Source organism: Homalodisca vitripennis, chromosome 3 (genome assembly GCF_021130785.1).
Source record: "Homalodisca vitripennis isolate AUS2020 chromosome 3, UT_GWSS_2.1, whole genome shotgun sequence".
NCBI classification, from domain to species: Eukaryota; Metazoa; Arthropoda; class Insecta; order Hemiptera; family Cicadellidae; genus Homalodisca; species Homalodisca vitripennis.
Genome location: NC_060209.1, coordinates 122,989,597 through 123,014,483, shown reverse-complemented (window position 1 = coordinate 123,014,483; position 24,887 = coordinate 122,989,597). Strand labels below are relative to the sequence as shown.

General features: G+C 31.6%; 2 protein-coding genes across 2 annotated transcripts; one reads left to right on the top strand and one right to left on the bottom strand.

Annotated features, from left to right (window-relative positions):
- Nucleotides 1–14: 14 nt before the first annotated feature.
- On the top strand, nucleotides 15–18,349 carry LOC124357477 (transmembrane 7 superfamily member 3-like). The gene is made up of 8 exons (XM_046809312.1): nucleotides 15–283; nucleotides 10,709–11,056; nucleotides 11,486–11,757; nucleotides 11,929–12,106; nucleotides 12,187–12,351; nucleotides 13,452–13,604; nucleotides 13,686–13,946; nucleotides 14,954–18,349. Exons 1-8 carry the CDS (start codon nucleotides 184–186, stop codon nucleotides 15,154–15,156), a joined length of 1,680 nt encoding a protein of 559 aa, XP_046665268.1. The 5' UTR covers nucleotides 15–183; the 3' UTR covers nucleotides 15,157–18,349.
- A 5,471-nt stretch (nucleotides 18,350–23,820) lies between these two features.
- Nucleotides 23,821–24,639, bottom strand: LOC124358340. The gene has a single exon (XM_046810641.1). It carries the CDS (start codon nucleotides 24,637–24,639, stop codon nucleotides 23,821–23,823), a length of 819 nt encoding a protein of 272 aa, XP_046666597.1.
- Nucleotides 24,640–24,887: the final 248 nt, after the last annotated feature.

Below are 24,887 nucleotides of genomic sequence, written 5' to 3'. Positions count from 1 at the left end.
GTCGTAATCAATAAGTTGTATGTGTATACTGTATAGTGAGAGTAGGTGTGATGTGTACTTTGTATGGTCGGCCTTCAGTGATAATGCCTTTGAATTACTCGTTTTATATTGGATTGCCATAGCATTTAATAAAAAGTTATTTTCCATTTTTAATTATCAATTTATCGTAAAATAAAAGACACCATGATGTGCAAGTTAGGAATCAGCTGTTTATTGTTTATGTGTTTCCTAACCTCAATTACTTATGGAGAAAATGCAACTTCATCTAAGAAAAGAAAAATCTGTAAGTAACTTAAATAGGCTAATTATTCGTAAATTAATTTGAATTTCATATAACAACGTACTAATTTTATACCTTTATACAGCAATGATTTAGGACATGATTGATATTACATAATCTGTTTGAGTAAGGTCTAGCCTAGATTTATTCTTTTTATCACAGTTGTTGCTGTCTTCTTACAGATACCGAATTATTAACTTGTTGTCTGTATAGATCTGAAGCTAATTTAAGTATGATATCTACCTTTACTAAAGTTTTACTGGTAAACATAAGTATAAAATATCCGTGGGATGTGTATTGGCTAACCTATTAAGTGCACCCATAATTATTCAGACACTGATAGGGTGCAGGATAATAAGCGGACCGACCATCACATCAACCGAATTATCAATATTTCTGTTTATTTAACCGTCCGATTGATCAGACCGCTGAGGTTAGGGCTAAAATCACATGTCCAATGGAGCAGTCACTTAGAAAAAAAACTATTTTTTACTTTATCTAGGAGTTTTTGAAGTTTGTTTTGCATGGTTTGCTTTTGTTTTCTACTAATAGGACTACCTTTATCAATTTTCAAATTAGTATAACCTGTTTGGTGTAAAGACCGTGACACAGCTGTTTGTTTTCAGTTACCTATTTTACTCTCCTTTTACATATAATTCACAGTTATAACTTATTTCAAGAATTTCTTGTCAATCTTTTTTAATGTTCTGTAATCTATATATATAAAAATGAATGTTTGTGTGTTTGTCCTTTATAGTATCGTAAACTATTTGTCCGATCATTATGAAAATTTGTATGTATATGTAGTTTTTCACGGAGAAGGTTTATATATTATGGCCATTGATCTAACTCACCACCAGGCGGCACTGCAAAAGATACAAGTTTTAAAGCGTCTGCACGTAAAAAACTGCAATTACAAAACAATTACGTATACTAAATAGCCAAACACTATTTGAAGGCGCTAATTTATTATGTATATTTATCTTTAAAATCAATTTCTGATTGAACTTAAAGCTTGAGTGTTAGACCGCTTTGTAATAAAGTACATGTACGTTTACAGCGGTTATAAACATACACTTTTGAGAGATTTTCTTGATCGTGGCAACAAGGCAAACTCTACATCGGCGTTGGAAATATAATTCACTTGAACCAGTAGTGCTTACACGGGCAAAGTTTAAGAAAAGCGTGCGAAGCCGCGGAAAACAGCTAGTTTCATAATAAATATAAGATGTAACCACTTTATCAATAAAAAATATATTTGTTTTTACCTTTTGGCGATTTTTTGGTTTAAATTCATTATTATATGAAAGTTTTCCCATAGGAATTACCATGTAATTACCAAATAAATTACATTCGTGATACACTTAACTAATTCTACTTGATAGCCTACAATTTGTGGAAATGAAAAGAAATAAGCTGCCAAGGGGAGACTTAAATACCTATACTTGTTTTTCGGTTGTATTTATTGAACGATTATTGAATGATATATTATCCAACTTTGATATATAAAAATTGTACACATTAAGAGTTATAATTAATTACTGTAACAAGAAGAATCTTGTAAATTACAATTTTAAAAACATAATTAACACTAACATTACAAACAAATCCAACTATTGCCTAGACTTAAATATCAAAGAAACCTTACAATATTTATAACTTGCCGAGATTGATATCAGTAACAGCTTTTGTGAAATGGAGGAAAGAATTCTCCCCTTGGGTTACCAGGAGCCAAAACCATATGTAGAAGCCACTTAAACTAATCTCATCACTTGTAAGAAATATCTAACATATTTTTCTCATATTCATCGCCATTTTCAGTCTCAAAATATTAGGTACTTTTTGCTGTTTATTGTTTACATTACAATTACTATAACTAATAAGTTGAAATCATATGCTAAGTTAAATAAATTATTATATCAAATTGTTCCTTGGAATAAAAACAACCGAACGAGTGTAGGTCGCTTATTAAAGTCTACCCGCTGCCACCATCACAATCGAATCAGAATGCCAAATTATTGAGTAAGAAATACCTAAACTATTGAGTACGAAAACGTTCTAACTATAGTTATTTACGATTAATTATTGCTAGCTCTTTTTTATGTATTGAATAACAATATTGTCCTAAATTTTATTCAAAGTAAAATTATAGGACTTGTGTCCATCATCGTACATATGTGTTATTTGTGTCACAAGCTGCAGACATGTTTATTCTTCAAACAGTAAAATATAACTAACTGACATGTTTGTTCCATTTTATAAATACAAATAGCCTAGATAGTTTTTAATTTATCATTAAATTAATTTATTGCTTTTTTTACATATAAAATCAGTTGAACTATACTGTAATGTGAATACCTGCAACGTATTTCAGTTCTTAATTTGGTTTTCTGTAGTTTATATAATCTTGAATTTTGATGATTTTATTGTGGTGGCAACCGCTTATTATACTGTAGCTAAGAAATTCATTCAATTTACGTAAGAACTAAGGGCAAAACAGAGTTAATTTAAAGCATTGTAATAGTATACAAATAGGTCTGGCGGTTCTGTGTCATTACCTCTCATATTACTCATAGCCTCTCAGGCGCTGGCATCCAAAACGTTAAACCACTGAACAATAAAAAATCCAAATGTCAAACTGAATTATGCTATAAGTATTTCAAATTATTATAGTATTATAGTCCAGTTATGTTTTTATACCTAAAAAAGTAATAACCTATGATTAATTAAAAACTATATAATGTGTATTATTAAATGTAACAAACAAATAAGTATTAAATTTTTCTTTATACTGTTTTTAAACATGTCTAATAGCTTAAAACACAAATAATGCATGTTCATCTCCATTGTGCTTGTGGCCATTCCTTAAATACCACACAAATAATTTTACTTTGTTTTATTTATGAGTTTTAAACATTAATGTTATTTAATACATTAAAAAAGCTGGCAGGCAATAACTTATTGTAAATAGCTATAATTAGTTTCTTTTATAATTCAATACATAACTTATATCTAATTGATAATTTGGTTCACTGGTTCAATTGTTGTGGTGGCCGCTTAATATACTGTAGCTATTTTTTATACCAATTTTGAATCTTGTAATATGCTTAGAAATAACTTTATGGTTCTCGCCATGGGTGTATTACAATAAATGCTGACTTAGTGTTTATTTACAGCGAAATTTACAAACAATATTTTTTTAATTATGGTAAATGTTTACCAGTCCAAATTCGTATGATTTGTTGATTTTTAAGGGGAAAGTACTTATAAAGAGTTAATGATAGCGTTATTAAAGAAAACATTAGGAAAGATAAGATAAAAAAATTCTGCTTTTGGGAGTAAATCTCTCGACCTTTTTTTTGACTTCCTACCACAGATTTAATATACTGAAATTTCAGCACAAAATTATGGAAACAATATGGAAACTAACATTAAAAGAAATTAAAAGGATTTATGAAACCAACAAAATTTACCTAACTTACCTTCCCTAACCAAGAGCTGACAACTCAACCTGAGGGTCAATCACCTTACCCAAGAGTCTACCACTCTACTCAAGGATCTATCACCCTATTTAAGAGGAAAAATTCCCTACATGAGGGTTTACCATTGTACCCAAGAGCTAACCACCCTATCTAAAGACTTACCACTCTACCCAAGTAAAATTTTCTCCCCATAGGGAGATGTTTATTCTTGTTAGTATTTAGTTCGTTTCTCACTTTTATTTAATTAATATTGCTATTAAAAAAAATGTGAAGTGGATCTTGTAAAATAATCAATTGAAGATGGTTGATTGTAAAAACAACTTATATAATCTCTATCAACTTATGTGTAATTTGTATATACGCTTTGAAACTGTAAAAAAAGTTTTTTCCAAAAATTATCTTTATCTACAATTATTTTAAAGAAACTGTTTTTTCTGGCATCAAGATATTGGAATCACGCAAAAAATAACTAGTATCATAGAAGAGAAGTACAGATGTCTGGAGACAATTTTTAAAAACAGTTGCGCATTGTTAACCAGGAAACAGCTTCTAAAAAGCAAAAACGTATAGTTTCATGTTTTTTTCTTTAATTGGTTGGTTCCATTATATTCTTCATGAATTTATTTTACAATGTATATTAAATTAGTAATATACATTGGTATTGATTGATAAATATTAGTTCTCTTATGTATTCAATGTATTAAATATTGATAATTATGTCCACATAGTGCATTTTGTCCTTGTCCATCGATAACAATATATTAATTTTACAGTTTGTTTTAATTTATTCACTAAAACATGTATACACTAGTAAATAGTACTGTACAGTACAGGAAAGTGTAATTCACTGTAAAGTTGTCACTGTATTTGTTCCTATATACGTATTTATTGGGTTTTTGGATAAAACCAATAGTGATCTAAAACCACATTTACAATATATTTTTTTATTTACTGTAATTATCATCACAAATTTCAGCATCATGAGAACTAAATTAAATTAAATTGTCCAAATAGAGGAAGAATATAGTCCTTATAATGTTTTTCTTTAAAATTAAAATTAAAATGCCTCTCATGCCTAATTATTTATGATCATAAGCTCTAGAATTTTCACCTCTTAAGGAGGGTACTATCTCTAAGGATGTTTTTGTTCATCGCCAGCAGTTTGGGACAGCATATTGTTGGCCAGAGGCGTTCAAACGCCAATGTAATCAAACCATCAGAAATTTTGATACGTTACCTCCAGGTACTTTATATTAGATTCTGCCCTATAACTTGTGGGTATAATTAAAGTTCCATTTGTATTGTTTTGAATATTGTAAATTGATTTCAGACCATTATCTGTGGTGTCCAAAAATTCACTAGAATATTTAAATCAGTTCTTTTTATTAAAATGAATTTTTTTTAATTAGAAGGAAATCTAGCCTGACCGGATGTTGTAATCTGGCTCAAGTCAATGCAACATTTTGTTTTGGATCCTTGAAATTTAATATGTACAGTAATGTTGTACACCGAGTAAATATTCCAACCCTTCTTGACTTTTGATGTAATATTATGTTCTAATATTGTTATATTGTTCCAGTTTTATAGTTTTGTTTGTTGTAATATTTTGCAAGAAGCATTTCTATGACAGCCGCCCATCGCTCTACAAATTTTGTTGTTTTTTTTTGTCATGAAGGTTTGCGACTAAGTGAGTTTACTGTAATCGCACAGTGCACTGTGTGTTGTTGCTGCATGTCATCCGTCTTGGAGTATTTTATGGTTTTATTTCTAGTGTTTATTGTACCATGGAAATATACCATGTACAAATAGAAACTTCGTTTGCGTGATGATAACACGGACATTGATAGTGAAAATAACTTAATGGGCAATATCTAAAAGATAACAAACATTTTTTTAAAGACACTAAAAATAACTTTTTGTATAAAAAATTATATATTTAAACTCTGCAATCCTGTATCTGTAAAAAAGTACACAAATTCATCAAAACAACATATTTGACTGAGGATACAATATTGTAATCATTGATATCATTTTTGTTTAGCCAGTTTTCTTTTATCATCATTGTTAACATTCTGCAGCCTGTTAAATACATTATTGAATTTGTAAATTAAACAATATAATAAGGTCATGTAAATAATTTATCTATTATTTACCATTAATATTGACTATTGATATGGATTTATAAGTTTCATATAAATTTTCTTGTTGGTTGATATAGTTTGATGTATTTAACAGTCAATTTTTGGGTCAGTTATTATATTCTGCTTATCTGCTCTAACTTGTAGAATTTATTCTGATGTGATTAGTACTATAATTTACCATGACAAAAGTTGTTTTGCCTTGAAATACTGTGTCCAAATGGTTAAAATAAAAAAATCAACATTCTTTTAATTTATAACATTAAATATAAATTTGTTTAAGCCTTATTATATTATTACTTGGGTCTCCCAATAATATATGTTTATATAATTCAATTTATTCTAATGTTATAGTCTAAAATGTGTCTATATCAGTCTAAATGTTATCCCAGCTTTGTTGAATGTAAAAAAATGGTTTAAGTTTGTATGAAAGTGGAAAAATCCACATAAAGTCCGGTCTCATACAATTTTTCCTCGTTGCTAGCAACAATGGATGAAAAAAGGATTTGAGAATACCATAATGAGATAGTAAAAGTGATGCTCATACTGGTTACTTGGTTTCTCCATCAGTAGGACCCTGTTCTCAGAGAGGGTAGACGGTGTCAAACATAATTTTTGGCCACTTCCTAATGAATGGTTACAGGAACTACAATGGTAAAGATATTTTTAATGCTTTTCAAAATGTGTTGTAAATTTTGACTATTTCTGTTACAAAATATGGCAGTGTATGACCACAATATTGCAGTCAGAAATTGCCTATTTTAATCTGGTCTAATGAAATCTGCCAGTCTTAGGTGCTTCTAATTTGTGACACACATGAACAAATCATATTTCAGGATCATCCATTCCAAGGGTATACCAAAAGTAATTTGATTTGCCTTCATCTCTTTTTAGATTCCAGTTCAGTTTCAGAATCTACCAATAATTGTTGCTAAAATAGACAATCTTCAATCAAGATGTTTTTGTTGTTGTGGTCACATGAATCAACATTGTAAGGCAGGTGATCCTTTGACTAAATAAAATTTAGGTAATAATCCACAACATTTCATTTCTAGTTTTGAGTCCTGACTGGACAAGATTGGTAACTCCAAACGGAGTGTGTCTTTCACTTATAATAAGGCAGTGAAATTTAATTTTAAATATTTTTTTAAAGCATTAGTAATCGTCTACAACACAGCCAAAGGTGTACCCAAAAAATCAACATAATACTCATCATACTCGTACATATCAAACAAGAGCCAGTTTAAAACAATCGACTGAAAAACATAAAATCTGTGACTTAAAGACCTTCATAATTGTTTGTAACACATTTTTTCCTAATGTGGGATATGCATGGCACTGTTACGCTACTAGTGTTTCACTGTTTTCATTGCTTATGGAGTTTACCTTCTTTGTGATGTCTTCATAAAATTTAAATTCTTTTTGCTCTCTAAGGTGAAAAATTTCACTGGCAGTTTATTATGATTTGATCAGAGAGGAATAAGGTCAGCATTCTGCTGTGTTTACCATTGCCAATCCTCGGCCTGTGTCACTGTGGTCGAAGAGGCCTGCGAATCAAATACATGATGCTTGATCCTGTGAGTAGATATCTTTTCCCACCAAAGGGTTTCTTTGTCTACAATGGATATGTTACAGACCCCTTGTAAATAAGACTGTTATTGACACCAACAGTGAATAGATGTCTTATCTATAACATTGAACATCATACAATGTTATAAATAAAACTTGGACCAACTAGAAGTTTTATTTTAACAAATTATTTAATAATATGAACAATGTCCAACTTTATCCCATCTTGCTTTACTTGATTATGTATATCTATAATATTTTCTTTTATGAATAATACAAAATCATTAATCAAGGCTTTTGCAAAAAAATTACTCTAGTTCTCGAGCTATCCAACTTTTGTTGCAGAATACTATAATACTCTACTAGCTGTGCTTAAGTAAATTGCACCACATGGTCATGTAAGAGCTTGGCAGTAGCTCTAAACATTCTAGATCCTGTGTATTGTATTTGTTCTGAGAGTGACCACAAACAAATTGCCAGGTTTATATTTAAATCTGTACTACATAATCAACATTATCTCTTTTAAAAACATTTGACACATAATATAATTTAAAAGAGTAGAAGTAGTAGAGAAGAGTAGAAGAAGTAGAAGAGTAAAAAAATATTAATAATAATAATATAATGGTGTATGTATATAACACACACACACACACAGAGTTGTATTATTATTATATATAATATAATATTTGATATATATAATTTCAATAAATATTGAATCACAAAAAGTACTTGCTCCGCCGGAACTCGAACCCGGATCTCTCACTTGCCGCGTGAATATTACACCACAGAGCCCTCACTTTTTACAATTCAATTATTTTGTATTTGGCAGTATCTGTCACATATGTGTTTAAATAACCAAACTAACATATGATTGAAAGACCAAATACCTGTCAAACACACACACACACACACAATATAACATTAGGCACACAAGAACTTACCTCAATGGTAACTTTCAATCAGACTTTTTCCAGCTCACCAAAGTATTCGATTTTTACTTTACGTATAATATAATGACTATAATTGTGATGTACAAGAAAATTGTGTATACAAATTGTGTAACAAAGTAAAATTAAATACAATACTCGTACTAAACACACAATACAGTTCATTTTTATTGCTTTATCAAATTATGGTTGAGGTTATGTTAAGGTTAAGTTAAGTTCCATCAATACAAAGTTCTCTCTTTCAACATAATTTTCTTCTTACAAGAAAAAAAATGTTAGCTAATGAATTGAACTATATGTATCCTGTTGTTAAAGGTTACAGGTTAGTTATATAAAAACATTGGCATAAATCTCTCAAGTGAATATTCCTCAACTTTAATAGCTCTTACCCATAAATTTGTTACAGTTTTAGTAATCTCAAAAATACGAAAATCTAATTTACATAGCTCACCAAATATCTTATCTGAATCAAATTATAAAAAGAGTATTGTTGTTTAGTATATGTCAGCATCCCTTTTAAGATAAAGCCTGATGATTCCATTCTTTAGTTTATAAGAATTAAACAAACAAATGAATAATTTTGAACATTTGTTTTTTAGAAATCAGAAATCAGAAATCAGAAATTCTTTATTCATAATCATCAAGATTAGAATACATGTCAAGTTTAAAGACAAAAAATATCTTCTTCCTCATGAGTTGGGTCTTCATGCATTGTCCCTCCAATTGAAGAACTCTTCCATGCTGTAGAAGGGTCTTTCCTGGAGCCAGGTCCGGAGTTCCTTCTTCAGGTTCTGTGGGCTGTTGGTCTTCAAGTCTTCAGGCAGTGTGTTATATATCTTGATTCCAGCATAAGATGGTTTTTTTGCATAGGTGGCTGTTCTGTGTGCCGGAAGGTGGAAGTTGCCTGCATGTCTTGTGTTGTGTCCATGCAGATCTCTATGCCTTGTTAGGTCTCTAGTAACACAAAAGAGAACAGTTTCCAATATGTAAATGGAAATAACTGTAAGAATCTTCAAATCCTTGAATGTATTTCTACAACTTTCTCTTGGGCCTTGACCAGTCATTATTCTGAGAGCCCTCTTTTGCAATTTCAGTAGGCGCTGCAGGTTGGCATTTGAAGTTCCCCCCCAAACAACTATTCCATATTGTAAGTGGCTTTGGAAAAGGGCATGGTATGCTATTTTTGAAGCTTCTGGTGAACTGACTGCTGAGGTTCTTTTTATGGCAAATATGGCAGAGCTTAGTTTTTTGCACAGATTGTCTACATGATTTTTCCATGATAAATCACTATCAAGTGTTACACCTAGGTGTTTCAGCATGTTTACATTCTGAAGATCAGGGAGTGCTGTTGAGTCCTTTCTATTTCTTCCAAAATACATCTGTTTAGTTTTATTTTGATTAAAAACAAGGTCATTACTCATGCAGTATTGTTGTGCCATGTTGACAGATATGTATGTGTCAATTTCCAAATGTTCGTTATTATTACTGGCTAATAAGAGCACAGTGTCATCAGCATACATAATTGTTTCACTGTATGGTGTCATGTACTTTGGTAGGTCATTTGTAAATAAAATAAATAGTACTGGCCCTAAGACTGATCCTTGTGGTACGCCTCTTCTTGTTGGTATTGGATCTGATCGCACAGTACTTGTTTGCCCATGTTCATTTTTCTTCACCTCTACTACTTGGGTCCGTCCTTTCAGGTAGCTTTCGAACCATTTTAGGGCTGTTTTTATAATGCCTAGGCTTTTTAATTTAACCAAAATGAGATCGTGACCAAGGCAATCAAATGCCTTACTCAGGTCTAAGTATACGCTGGAGATGGTGTTGCCGGACTCTATGTTCTCTACTATGAACTCTACCAGATCAGCAATTGCTTGTACCAGATTTTATGTTAATATTACTGGACTTTTCAAAAGCCGAATACATTATGAGTTTCGAACCTAGTACTTTTTGCATTTCTTCAAACATCAATTACCGCCATATTATTGTTTCGCTAGAAGCACTTTATTTTGGAATAGTTGACTTTTTAAACTTCCATCATGTATTATTATTATTACCTAAAAATAAAATTCCATATCGATATGTCAAAGATCATAGCGTTTGAAGATGAAGTAGTTGAAATAAATTAATTAGTATCAACTACAGTAAACCTGTCGCCAGACGAATGTCTACTAACATGGTCAGGCTAGTTAAATGTTCACTTTTACTGTATCCAGACTTCTACTTGTACTGTGATACAAACACTTTAATGTGATATTTGATTTAAACATTTGTTGTATTATTTTTCAGCCCAGGATGTATTTCTGTCATTCAAACAAACAGATATGTTACCCACTCTCCCAAATGATGAGGACATTCTGGAACAAACAAGTGAACTACAACCCAATATCGTCTATTATTTGCATGTACAGTTCATCCCAAGTTGGGTACAGTTCATAATTTTACAAACCCACGCTTATCTGCACAACGTGTCTCTGGGATATAGCATGGAGATGTTATCCAACAAGTCTGTGACAGGGCAGAATATTGGTCTTGCTGCAAATGTTACTTCATCGAGGACTGCACAGTTTTTCCTGGAAAATGATAACCCTTTCAATGTAACTGTTTTGATTGCTGTTGTGGCTTACAACAAAAATGGTAAGATTTCATTTTATTTTAGTTTTCTCCTAATTTAATGAATATTTGGTTTATTTATTAATATAAGATACTTTAATATAAAATTGAAACTTGAGCTTACGATACTTTCAAAATCTTCATTACAGGTCTGAATTCTTTCTCTGAAAAAATAAAATTGTAAATACAATTTTTGTATTTCTCTTATTTTTTTATTTGATAATCTTACAAATTATTACGAAAAATGTGGTTTCTTATTTTTATGCAGATCTTGTGATTTAATCTATTACAAGTATTTATTATAAAAGTGGATCTTAAAATATAAACTAATAACTTCTTTATCAATGTTTTCACCCTTTTACAATTAAAATCGACAAAAAATAAATGCAGTTTAATTAAACACACAGATTCTATAATTTTAAAACATAAAAAAAAACTGTGTGTTATCTTCAGCGCCACTACCAGGAGGATGCAACATGGAGTTTGAGGAGTTTGAGACAGCTCCGTGGCTGCGAGTGAACGTGAGCGGAGCCATGGTATCAGTGAGCAGCCAGCCTGCCCAGGGGCCTATCACGTGGGGTGCTATGGACTCATGTAATCTGCCCACTCTGCGTTATCAGTCCTACCATCTCTTCTTACCAGAAAAGGACTTCCAGGTCAACACTTATTTTGACTACATTCGGAGAATGATCACAGTGAAGAGGATATTACAGAATGGAAGATTGGTCAGTAGTGTTTCTTTTCTCAATAACTTTTAATTTTTAATGTATATATAAATGACAATTGTATACATTGTGTGCAATATATATTAATGACAATGTCAAAACAGTTATATGGTTGTTCAAATTACTGTAAATATAATAATTAGAAGCTATCATCAGTTGTAATGATCTCAGGTACCAGACTTCAGTGGAGAAATGATGCACAAGTACAGTGCCTACCACGGCACAGGTTCAGTATACGCGACTATTGTATCCACCAGTTCTGTCAGCGTTCAGCAGCATGCAGCGTATGTACCTGCACTCACGTACACCTGCAGCCCAGCGCAGTACACTGACACCTGCCAGGTGCTCAGTAAGTATCCTAAAACTCGGTCATGACACACTGTAACTAGATGTGGATTTGAAGAGAATACATGTAACACGTTGTTGCAGCATCAACCTTCTCTAGATCACTCTGTGCGCTGGTGCTCTTCATCGGGCTGTTTGTCTGCCTCTTCGGACATTCCTTCTTCCAGACAGAGCTGTTCCTGATGAGTACACTGATGGGAGCCATAATTACCTACATTGTCGTTGCACCTCTCGGCATGACAGACTCAAGTCAGTTATCATTATAATCTTTTCCAATATTATACTAATTATATGTGTATATATATATATATATATATATATATATATATATATATTTATATTTGTTTTTTGTTTATTTATTGAAATGAAATTAAATATTAAAAGAAGGTATTACAAATTTATTTTAAGATAATTTTTTTTAGAAAATATTACTTATAGAAGATTATTTCTTATAATACAAATATATACATTGATTTTTATATAAGTACTGTATTATGCTATTACAATGCTTGGTGAATACAGCAAATCAATCATCATACTTGGCTAAAATCTTCATTGTAGTAATAAACTAAAATTTTGATTTTGAAAGTACTTTTATTTTTTCCAGTCATGTGGCTTTGTCATTTATGTACGGTGTTACTTTTTTTATCTAAAAAATTGAAAACCATTAATCTTTTGAAGATTTTCATCAGGTAATAATTCAGAACACATATTTTTATAGTGTCACTTATTATTATCACTTCTTTAATTTACTCTGTAACTATCTAGGCAGTTGAGTTACTGTAGCACTGTAACTGAGTTAACAGGTTTTAAAGTCTTCTAGTACTGAGAATGTTCTAGAGGTTGAAAGTCATTGGCTACTGCCATATGGAACACATTCAAGATTAAAAATTACAGGATTGTAACACAAAATTGGAGCCCACAGAACAGTGATGCATATGAATAAAGATAACCAAGGGAGATGAAAAACATCTGTTGAAAACAAAATATCAATGATGATGCAAATTTTTACATATTCCTCTAAAGAAGATTCTTAAACAATTCCTATCATTTTGAAATGTAATACTGTACATACCTTGACTTATGCATACATTAAATGAAGTCAGTCCAGACAGTCTTTTACTGAATGCTTTCATAAATTAAAGAAAAGAATGTTGAGTAATTCATGTTTCCATAAATTAAGTAAGATTTTTAAACCAATGGCTCACAACAAGCATATCGGTATGTGCATGTTAACACAAATCTACATATTATTAATAGCAACCTAGAAATTTGACAATCGTAGCAGTATAAGTATAGGTTATTTTTATATTACTATACAAATAATTAATATTAACATACTGTTACAGCTAATGTGGTGCTGGCTACCGTGGGTGGTATCACGATTGCCAACTTCTGGCTGTTGCTGTGGTGGATTATTGGGTCTCCCCTGTTCTCCCTCATAATGGCAACACTGTCCCTTGGCTTCCTCTGTGCATCGCTCGTCTTCTACACCCCTCTAGGTAGGTCCTATCTGAGATGCTAGGCTAATGTTACCAGAGATGGGGAGGATTGCTACTAACCGTGATCGTTGTCGATTGCAGGTGACAACCCTTACATGGTGAGCAACGTCAACTACTGGCTTGCGTTCATCTGCTGTATGCTGGTCGTCGCTGTCGTGTTCGCTCCATACACCAACAGAGTGAACATTCTGGCTTGTAGCGTTGTCGGCTCGTACGCCGCCATCGTGCCTGTGGACCACTATATCGGCGCCAATCTCAAGTTCATCTTCATCAACACCATGCGCAGAGCAACTGTCTCCGGCTTCAACCAGGCTATCATTGACCCCCCATTTCAGGCAAAAGGTCAACAGTTCAACCATTATTTATTATTCATTTAAATTAATCTATATATTACTATTCTTATTGCAGTTTCTTTTTGTTTGTGCTCAGGATAAACTGCTACTGAAAGTTTTGGAATTTATTTATAGTGTGCCTGTTATGTTACAATATTATCAATTATGGTATTTAAATAAAAATGCTTTATTAATTTTTAAATGTTATATTTATTATAAGACATTGCTCACAATACTATTTCTAAACGAAATAAGCCATATCAAGGGAAATATTTATAATTTAGCCTCTGAGAAAGATAAATTCCTTAAATAAGTATTAACTTCCCAATAATTGTGAGGTTTTAAATTAAAAAAAAAAAAACGTTTTCATGTTAATCAAATTGTTATATTAGTTTAAAACTCACAATGAATGCATGTTATTTATAATGCTGAAATAATTTTAGATAACTGCTATATATATATATATTTACAATTCAGGCTATCATACAAGTCCCCCCTCCCACTAAGGCTGGCTATACTTGAGCTAGCTGGAATCCTCCCCCCACTCCCACCCCACTAACCACCCTCAGTAGAACACAAAAGAGGGTTGTGGCTTCTAACTGAATGGAAAATATCATGCAATTTCAATAAGTTGACCCTTACACCGGCACAAACAGGGTAGATACATAACTATACAGATGTTATTCTTGTTCTCTTAACATTGTTTTCCCAGTAGGATCAAGTCTAGTCAACTAAGAGAATAATGCCTATGATTAAAAGTTAATTTTCCAAGTGTTTTTGTAAATATATTTCTTGTTCAGTTATGCAATTTTTTAATCTACTTAAATTAAATGTAACACATTTCAATTTTATCTCAGTATGACTTAAAATAATAATAAATTAGCTGTTACTTAAAATTATCATCTATAAACAAAAAAATTGTATTAGGGAGGACACCAAGCATCAGCTGTTAGTTCAGTGATTTTTTAGCTTGGCAGACCAATGTTCTGTAATGAAAAACCTTTATTTTGTGTACAGATGGTGTTTTGGTTCTCATTTGGGTGGTGCTGGCTGTAGTGGGTTATGTCATGCAGTCTCAGAGGTTCGGAGACAAGCCAGTGTTCCCCCGCTCCCCCCACCATTGGGGCTCAATACCCCCCACCCCCCGCCGACCCTCCCTGGTGTCCGAGGAGCGCCCTCTGCTGTACGGCTCCCCTGGTGCTAACAACGTCTTCTCGTAGTTCCCCAAGTATAGCATTAAAATAGTCTTATAATGTTGTTGTTTTAAAATTAATATTTTATTTTTAATGTTTTTGGTTTTTTATAATAATAATAACCATTTCAATTATAAGTGTTGGTAAATTTATAAATAATTTGATCAACTATTTGAAATTTGTTTAACTGTATTTCTAAATAATGTAAATATATTCATAAATGTATCCTTGGTCAAACATTATATTTAACAAATTGTAGTTGTATGTATATTTAGTTCTTGAAAATGTATCGTCTTCATAAATTTGTCGCCAAATTTCAGGTATTTAATTGCAGTCGATGGGTTCTATTATATTAACTCCTGGCCAAATTCATAGAAAAACTTTTGAATTTATATAATGTTGGCATTAATCTTTCTCAGTCCTGCTGGTAACATTGTTTAATGCGTTATTATTGACAGCTCCTACTCCATTTTTAAGAAAAACATTTGCAATGATTAGTGCAATTTTTGGACTTTACTTACGGGTGATGATAGCAATAGATAGTTTATCACCAGTACCACTAATACTAGTCTAGTGGTTGGACTGACAGGAACAGTAGTGTTTGGTGATGTAGCAGAGTTAGCGTTCTTGTGTCCTTTAGGTAACTGTACCACATATAGATAGGTAAAGGATTAAACAGGGTTTGAGTACAAGTGATTATCGTTACAGACTCATTTCATTTTTTAATCAAACTGAAATGTTGAACACAATAATATAATAATAGCATAATTAAGGCTGTTTGCTTGCTAATTATTAGTAATAATTTTTAGAAATTATTATTTTTATTTTAGAACATGATTATTTTCTGTTTTTGATGACAATATGTGTATTATTTGTATGCATGCAAGATTTGTTTTGTAATGAAAACAGTAAAGGATAACATCTCCTTTAGATATATCATACTTTTAGTATTAGTTATGTGCATTTAAGACAGGCTCTAATAACAATAGTGTTTCAAGTTGCTTCAGAGTGAGATTCACCACTAGTAAAGTAATATACATCATATTCAATTCCTAGTTAAGTTTGTGATGTTTTTGTAATTTATAAGTTGTTTTATGCTCTATATATGTGTTCAAATATTTTGTGAAAAATGTGCAATTGCAATGCTTGTATATAAATCTCCAGCATTATGTCCGAAGTAGTTCTTTTCATTACTTCCCAAAGAGTGTTGGAAATGAACAGAGAAATTCAAAATACTCTGTATGGAACATTCAGCATTTTATATTTTACACTGCTAACTACTCCTTAACTTTCAATTTGGCTAGTTATTTATTGTGCATAAACCGTGTTTTAATATGAACTCTTGCAGTATATTGCATTTTTTGCTTTATTTCAAACTAATACGCCAATTGAAAAGTTAAGCTCCAATTTTTTATATCCATATATAAACATTCTATAATTACTGTTTATTTCTCATTAGATATTCACAATTTCTGATCACTGTTTTACAAAGTAATTTCCTAAAAAGCAAAATTAGTATATGATTTGAAAAATGTCCTGTTGAAAACCTTTTTCGTGTACAATTTGTGAATATTGCTATAGGAAAGATTTTTTTTTTTCAAAATTATTACAAAAATTAAAATTTTATGTTTTGTACAATTTTAAACTGCTAAATGCAGCAACAATAACTTCATTAACATTTTTGGTATACATTTTGAGACATCAGTGAATAGTGAAAAGTAGATAAAAAAGTAGAATAATGTCCAAAGAGGCAGTAATAATAATTTAGTCAAATTTTGAGTACCTGTGTAGGATTTTTAATTTCATGATGTTTGCTATCTTCACCGAGAAATAATGAAGATAAAATTATAATTTAATAAATATTTTCAACCTAAATATATTTATTTTAGAATAATCATTCTCTGGATAAAGAAAAACTTCCTCATAAATTTCAGGCTTATTTTACAACTTTGATTGTTTTGTAAAATAAACTCAAATTTCTAGTTATGGAAAAACATGAAACGTTACAACCACCATGTTTTATTTTTCTTGGGTATTTTTCCTTTAAATATATTGAATTTTTTCCTATGAAACCCAAATTCATAATTACATAAAAAGTTATAAATTGACATTTTTATAGATTTTAAAACTTCTAATATAGAATATTTTAAACTATTTTCCTACGTATCAATATTCATTGATTACGTAGCAAGTATCCCGATATTAATACACTAGATGCGGACAGTACAGACAGAAAACAACTTTTCATAAACTATACTTTTATTAGCCACATTTTACTCACTCACAAATTGAGCTTGAATGATGTGTGAGTGATGCTACAAGAGAGACATGTAATATGTAAATGTTGGTGCGAAGCTACGGTACAGAGGTTCGAAATGTACCGTTAGATTATATTAACAGATGTATCTGTGAGTCTTTCAACAATGTTGCTTAAGCTAGTCTAAGCCGGTGTGAAAATGGCCTTGAATATATTAAAGCACTTTTTTGTATTCCAGTTTTTCTTAAATAGAATTTCTATTATCTTGGAATGTGCTATAAACTTGTTTTGGACATTTATCTATTTTTTAAAGTACACAATTTGTATTTATCTTTTTAATTTTGCGTTGCAAACAATATTTGTGTCTAAATATAATCATGTAACTTTTAAAACAAATTATTAGGGATTATTTTTATAACACACTAAAATATATCTGCCTGTGGAAAAAATAATTGCCAGTTCCAGAATATAAAATGATATTCTTATTATATATGAACAATTTTTTAAACACAGAAATTTAATTATTAAAATTTAGAATAATACGAATTTGGGTACCCTTACATAAAACATTTTGTTAATTGTAGTGATATATTGATATAATGATCACAATATTAAAAATCAACTTTAAGTGGGCTTTAAAAGTTTCATTTTGCTGTTTATATTCTATTCAACAAACTTCAATTTTAATTTTGATTTAAAATTTTTAACTTGTGATTTGCACAAATATTTTGATAGAGAATTGCACAAAAAACAGGTTTATATAGTTAAACTTTCAAACAATCTTCATAACCCAAGGGAAAAATTATTAAAAGGTGATTTGTTTTGAGTAAGATTATATTATTTTGTGCTTTACTAAATACTTTGTTCGTTTTAGGTTTGTGTATGTTATATATATCTATAATGTATTGCAAAATGTGATATTCTTCAGTATATTTGACAGGATTAAACGTGTTATTCTGTGGATGAAGTGTTGTTATTCCCCTCCATGATTGCCACCCTCTTGAGCGAGGGGAGGCAGAGGGAGTACCCTCACATCATTACAGCTCTGGTAACTGTCCTCCCTTCAGCCCTACTTCCGCTCAAATTGTTCCTAATTCTTACTGAACATTTTAAATATATTTCAAGAAATAGCATCTAAAACATTTGACTAAATGTTATTGGGCTATTGGCAGAAATTAATAATTCATAACTTGTATATATTAGGTTACATGCAAAATAATTTTTTTTTTGTGCATAATCTAAGTAGGCAAAATAGTAACATTATATCAATGTGCTGTTTTACTATGAACTAAAAACTAATTAGGTAAAAATCTTATTTTCTCTTACCAAGAAACTTTTAGTAAGAACTTATTGTAATCAGAATTCCAACTAATTATTTCATTGATTTATATTACAAAGTAATTTTTTTACAATACGTTACGCAATTAAAGGTTTTATTAATCAAAATAACATGTTTTTTTGGAGAACAAATGTAGCCCTAACTCTGCCTGTTAATTAAAGGCATTTTTCACTTCATGATCTATCTGTAACTGAAATCCGTACCTACCTGGGTTGCAACCACTACTTTTCCGCCATTTAAATGAAGATAATATACCAGGTTTTAAATGTTTTAGTCTTTAATGATGTAGATCTTAATGTAAAAAAAGATTATAACATACAGTAATCTAAAAATGACTCCTATTATAAGTCAACAAGCACACTAGAGTGTTTATTTAAGACCTCAATAGGGTTTCTAATCCTAAAATTCTTTGCTCTGAAAACTCGAAGATGGTATTTATAACAATTGTGTTGATTGTGTAAGGATTGATATAGTATAATGAAACTATTCCTTATTTAGGTATATTTTGAAACTAATTAGATTTTTCAAAATATTAAAAACGTTTTTCCATTTTCGTGCTTGGGCTAAACTTTATTCAAATCTATATTTATATATTTATTTTCAAACTTATTTAAGTGTCTGTTTTAAAATGTTGAACTTTTGAGTTATAATTAATACCAATAATATTTTAGCTTTTTTGAAACCAATGTGAATTTGAGATCAAGTAAGTGGAAAGAAATGAAGTGTCATTAATTTTTTTTTATCCTGGCCGTGTATTTGCATTTGTTCATCCTTGTAACCACTTTAAAAACACTAAAGCCATTTCAAATTCTAATCATCAACCAATATGACATTATTACTTACTAATAATGGACAAGTATTCAAAAATTTGGCCAGAGAAATTGGCCAAAAACATTTAGTTTTTCTCTGTGTTTTTGGCCCACGGATACACCATATTATTGAGTTATAAATTCTAGAACAAACATCAAGCCCCCATTTATATTTTTACACACATGCCGGGTTTGGTGAAGTAACTACTAAGGTGGGAATACCTAACTTTATTTTATTATACAAAACGACAAGGGAAAAACATTCCCTCTGCTCCCAAATACGCATGTATGTGTGCAATCTTTTAAACGTAATAAATAACATCAATGTCAGTATAGTAGTCGACCGCCAATATTTTGTAAATGAATACAGCAGTTTATCAGTAGATCAAATAAATCTCAATTTGTAATTTTATAAAGCAGAACATTCTAAACAGCAGATCGATTAAAAGGAACGCCTACGTTAGTTGAACGCTAACAGCACTACTTACGTGCTATGCAGGTAGCGTTGTATAATTGCAGGCAAAGTAGCAATGTCAGAGCTAAATGTATTAATGTTTTTATTTTATTTTATTTTATTTGCATGCTTTATAACAGTATTAGCCATTTACAATAAAGCAGTTATTACATATAAACAATTAACGGTGGGAATGTTCTTCACTCACTTCACTTTATATATGGTTTTAAATTATGTGATAACATAAAAAAAATTTTACTTACAGCCTATTGCCTATAACTTATATAATCTATAACTTTTAACTTATAAGTTAACGAAAGAGAATAAATAAATCTATAACAATCCATAACAATAATAATAAATATATCAATGATAACAACAACAAAATGAGTAATAAATATATGCACATGAAATAAATAGGAACAAACAATTAATTGGGTGGAATATCAAACAGTTACAAACATAGATACAATAAAAATTAATTACAATGTACACAGCTGATTAATTAATTTAAACTTCTGAGGCATTTAATTCTAAATACATTTTGTGAGTCAAAAAAAATGTCTGCATCAGACCCTAAGCTCTGTATAAAATTGTACAACCTCATCACCCGGTAGAGCGGCGAGGAAGCGTGAGCCGTCGTGCGGCAGAATGGAACCGCGAACAGAAGTTTGCTCCTACTGTTGAATGAAGGTACGCGATAAGATAAGACGGCCAGGCTAGCAGGATCGTCTACCACGCCTCGCACCAGCTTATATAGGAACATCAGGCTAGCCACCCTCCTCCTCAATTCAAGACTCCCGAACCCAAACAGCCCCAACAACTCGTCATATGGAACTGCGTACGTAAAAATGTTAAAGCATTTGAAAAATAAAAACCTTAAAAATCGTTTTTGAATTTTTTCTAACATATCTTGATATGTAATGTGAATAGGATTCCAAATAATGATATTGTTTTCTAGCCTCGACCTGACCAATGAACAATACATCAATATCAGAGTTTCAACATTTTTAAAATTGAAACTTTGTCTAATAACAAACCCCATAATTCTACTAGCTGCTGAAGCACACGCATCTACATGACAGTTAAAAGATAAAGTAAAGTCTATATAAATACCTAAATCTTTAATTTTCTCGTTCACTCTAGATACTAGTACTCCATTCAAAAAATAATCATTTTCTATGTAATTACGAGATCTTCTGAAAGTCATTACCTGACATTTTGATGCGTTAAAAGACATTTTGTTTACAATACTCCATCTAAAAACGTTATTAAGATCGGCTTGCAGCTCGTCAGCGTCCGAATGTGACCTTATTTGCTTAAATATTTTTAAATCGTCCGCGAACAAAAGAGTATTAGAAGAGAATATACAATTACTTATATCATTTATTAATATAGTGAACAGGCAAGGCCCTAAATTTGAACCTTGAGGAACTCCTGATTGAACATTAAAGGTTGATGAGCTGAAACCATTATAAAAAACAAATTGTTTCCTATCAACAATGTAAGATTTGAAAAATTTTAAAAAACTTAATGATATGCCATAAAAATGCAGCTTCTGCAATAAAATCTGATGATCGACTTTATCAAAAGCCTTGGCCAGGTCGAGAAACAAAGAATCAGTCTGAGCTCCAGAGTCTAGCCCCGAGGAGATATATCCTGTAAAATTTAACAAATTTGTGCTAACCGACCTCCCCGGAACAAATCCATGTTGTGCTGGAGAAATGTATTTTTTAAAGTGATTAAATAGAGATTTATGTACAATTATTTCAAATATTTTAGCTGATACATTCAAAACTGCCACTGGCCTGTGATTAACTATTTCCGATCTCCTTCCGCTCTTAAATATAGGAGTAATTTTTGTAATTTTCCATTTGTCGGGGAAAACGTTACAGGTCAGACTTAAATTGTACAAAAATGTTAATGGTTTTACTAAAGTGTCCGCGCACCCTTTAAATAAATATTGAGGCAGAAAATCAGGCCCAGTGGTGTTTTTAGATTTTAACCTTTTAATAGCTTCCAGCACGTCATGTTCGCTAATGCGCGGGAGAGCAAGGCATGACACACCCGCCAGACACGGCGCCGCCGTCGCTGACTCTACACTCGGCTCCGCTGTATATCTGTTATAAACCGAACTGAAATATTCTGCAAATGCAGTGGCGATTGCTATTCCACTATCTAGCTTGACTCCATTATATTCCATAACCATTAACTTACTATTTTCAGATCTCTTATTATTTAAAAAAACTCCAAAATTTAGTACTGTCTCTATTAATTAAAATTTCTATGTTATGCAAGTAATTATCGTACACAACCTTCATTTCACGCTTCAAAAAAGACCTTTGATTCTTAAATCTATTATAATTTTCTAAAGAACTGTATTTTTTATATTTTCTCCTCAACTTTTCCTTTAGTTTCAAATTAAAAATAATTGATGGGGTGAACCATAATGGATACTTCGATCTTTTTTCTCTTTTCAGAGGACAAGATTTTCCAATTATTTCATACACTTGACTGTAAAAGCAATTTACTGCGCTATTTACATTTGGGATGGAATACAATTGAGACCAGTCAGCGGAAGAAAAGTCCTGATACAATTGAAGAAAATTGGCCTTACTGAAACAATAACCCGCTGGTCCGGTTGACCTTGACCTAAAAGATAACGGAGAATCAACAACAATCCTCGCCTCAATAGCCGGGTGATAAGGGTCCTCCGTCACTAAGTGATCCTCACACCTGGTTACCTCTATCTTATCCATGTTGGAAATAACTAATCTAATGTTTTGTTTTGAAAATTGGAAATATTGTTTTTTAATTTAAGACCGTGTAAATCTAAAAATAGAGACAATTCCTTGCATAGGTTATCACCAGTGATTAAGCTAGAATCTGATCCATATATTGGCAAGTTAAAATCACCTATGATCACTACGTTACTATTAACTGAAAACTGTATTTGCTGCAAAGAATCGTAAAAAGCCTGGTAAACCCCTAATGGAGATCTAGGTCTAAAATAAACTACACTAATATACAATACTTTTCCCTTATTATTTGAGATTTTTACCCAAACACATTCACAACCATTTACATTTACTTGAAAGTTATCTAATTTACTTGACAGTAGATCTTTAGACAAAGCTAATAAAACTCCCCCTCCTCCTTGTCTCCCTGTAATATCTAAATTTCTATCACACCTATATACATTAAAGTTATCAGAAAAGAGCTCTGATGAATTAAAACTTGATTGTAAATTAGTTTCTGTCAAGGCTATTATTTCGAAAGTACTTGTCAATAAATTGCAAAAAAATGTATTAGTTTTAGTTCTGAGCCCTCTTACATTTTGATAATAAATGGAATATTCTATTGATTCTTTAACCATTTAAATTGAAAGTGAACAAAAAAGTCAATTCTGAAACATTAGTTTTCCAAAAGTCAATTAAGAAAAAATTATTTGGGGGTATATGTAGTAATAATAAATTATAAATAGTATAGTAACGTATTAAAGCTGATAAATATATGCTAGGGCCTATGCATGAGAGACTATGGATTAATAAACTATAATAAATAATTAATATTAATATAGAGAACTCATTAATTAAATAAGAATAAATATAGAGATTACACATAAATAATCCTTAATAGATATGAAAAAGTAACCCATTAAAGCTAATAAATGTATATTAGGGCTTTTGCACAAGATACTATGGATTAATGAACTATAGTAAATAATAATTAATAAATATAGAGAGCACATAGATAAATAAAAAAATATATAGATATTACACATAAATAACGCTTAAGAGGTATGAAATACGGTAACTTACAAATATTGTCTCTACATGCGTTGGAGATCCGTGGAAGACGTGATCTTGATGGCCGGCGATCCCTTCTCTCGTCGTACAAAGATGGAGCAGTTGGTCGTCCACACTTGGTTATAACCCTTCTGCTTGGCAGCCTCCCTCGTCATCTTCAGCAGCTCTCGGTTGGCAGGTGTTAGCGATTCATTTATGTAAATAGAGTTCTCGCTGCTGTAGCCGAGATCGGTAGCTCTGAGGTTTCGTCTGACCTTCCTCTTGTTCCAGAAGTCATCTTTATCGAGTCGGCTCACAAACTTTACGATGATGGGTCTGGGCTGAGTCTGTGTAGCTTTTCCCATCCGATGTACAGCATCCATCAGACTTGATGACCAGTTTTCAAATTGCAGGGTGACAGCCAATCTTCTCATGACATGTTGAATGTTTTCGTTTTTATCTTCCGGTATTCCATATATAATCAAGTTGTTTCTATGAGAATATTGTTCCAAGTCACTAAGTTCTTTCTTAGTACTTTTCAGCTCTTTCCACAACCTCTGATTCTCCTCATTTACACGTACCAGTTCATCCTCACAAGCAGTTATTTTCGAGCCCTGTTCGGTTACAAGTTGTTTCACATCACTGATGTTAGTATGGCAGAGCTCAATAGAAGCAGCTAAATCTTTCTGTTCCTTTTTAATGTCCTGTATGTCATCTGTATGTTTGCGTAGAATATTTATTATGGAGTTCAACTTATCATCAATAGACTGTAGTGAAGCAGGCTCGGGCGCCTCCGGTTTTCCTGACTTAGCCGAGTTACGCGTCGTGACCTTGTTGTCAGCTGACATGGCGCTCACTGACATTGCACAGACCGGTTCCTATCACTTAAAAACTTGCAATTTCTTATCAGTTCGTCAATTGTAGATTGATTAATTACTCTCACAGTGATCACTAACACAATGTGCACGCACTTGACAAAAATTATAAACAATGGATCACTATATCTCACTTAAAAACGAACTAAATCACGGAACCGATGTTTACGTGTCTTACGTGCAACTCATCCCCACTCCCCACTCCCCACTCCAATGTTGTATTAGTATCTTAGGAT

Bases quoted from the DNA above. Each gene is read 5' to 3' on its own strand.
- LOC124357477 (XM_046809312.1), top strand. From the start codon at position 184: ATGATGTGCAAGTTAGGAATCAGCTGTTTATTGTTTATGTGTTTCCTA. The intron at 11,057-11,485 runs GTAAGATTTCAT...TGTTATCTTCAG, and splicing joins TGTGGCTTACAACAAAAATG to CGCCACTACCAGGAGGATGC. The intron at 13,947-14,953 runs GTCAACAGTTCA...TTTTGTGTACAG, and splicing joins CCCCCCATTTCAGGCAAAAG to ATGGTGTTTTGGTTCTCATT.
- LOC124358340 (XM_046810641.1), bottom strand. From the start codon at position 24,639: ATGTCAGTGAGCGCCATGTCAGCTGACAACAAGGTCACGACGCGTAAC.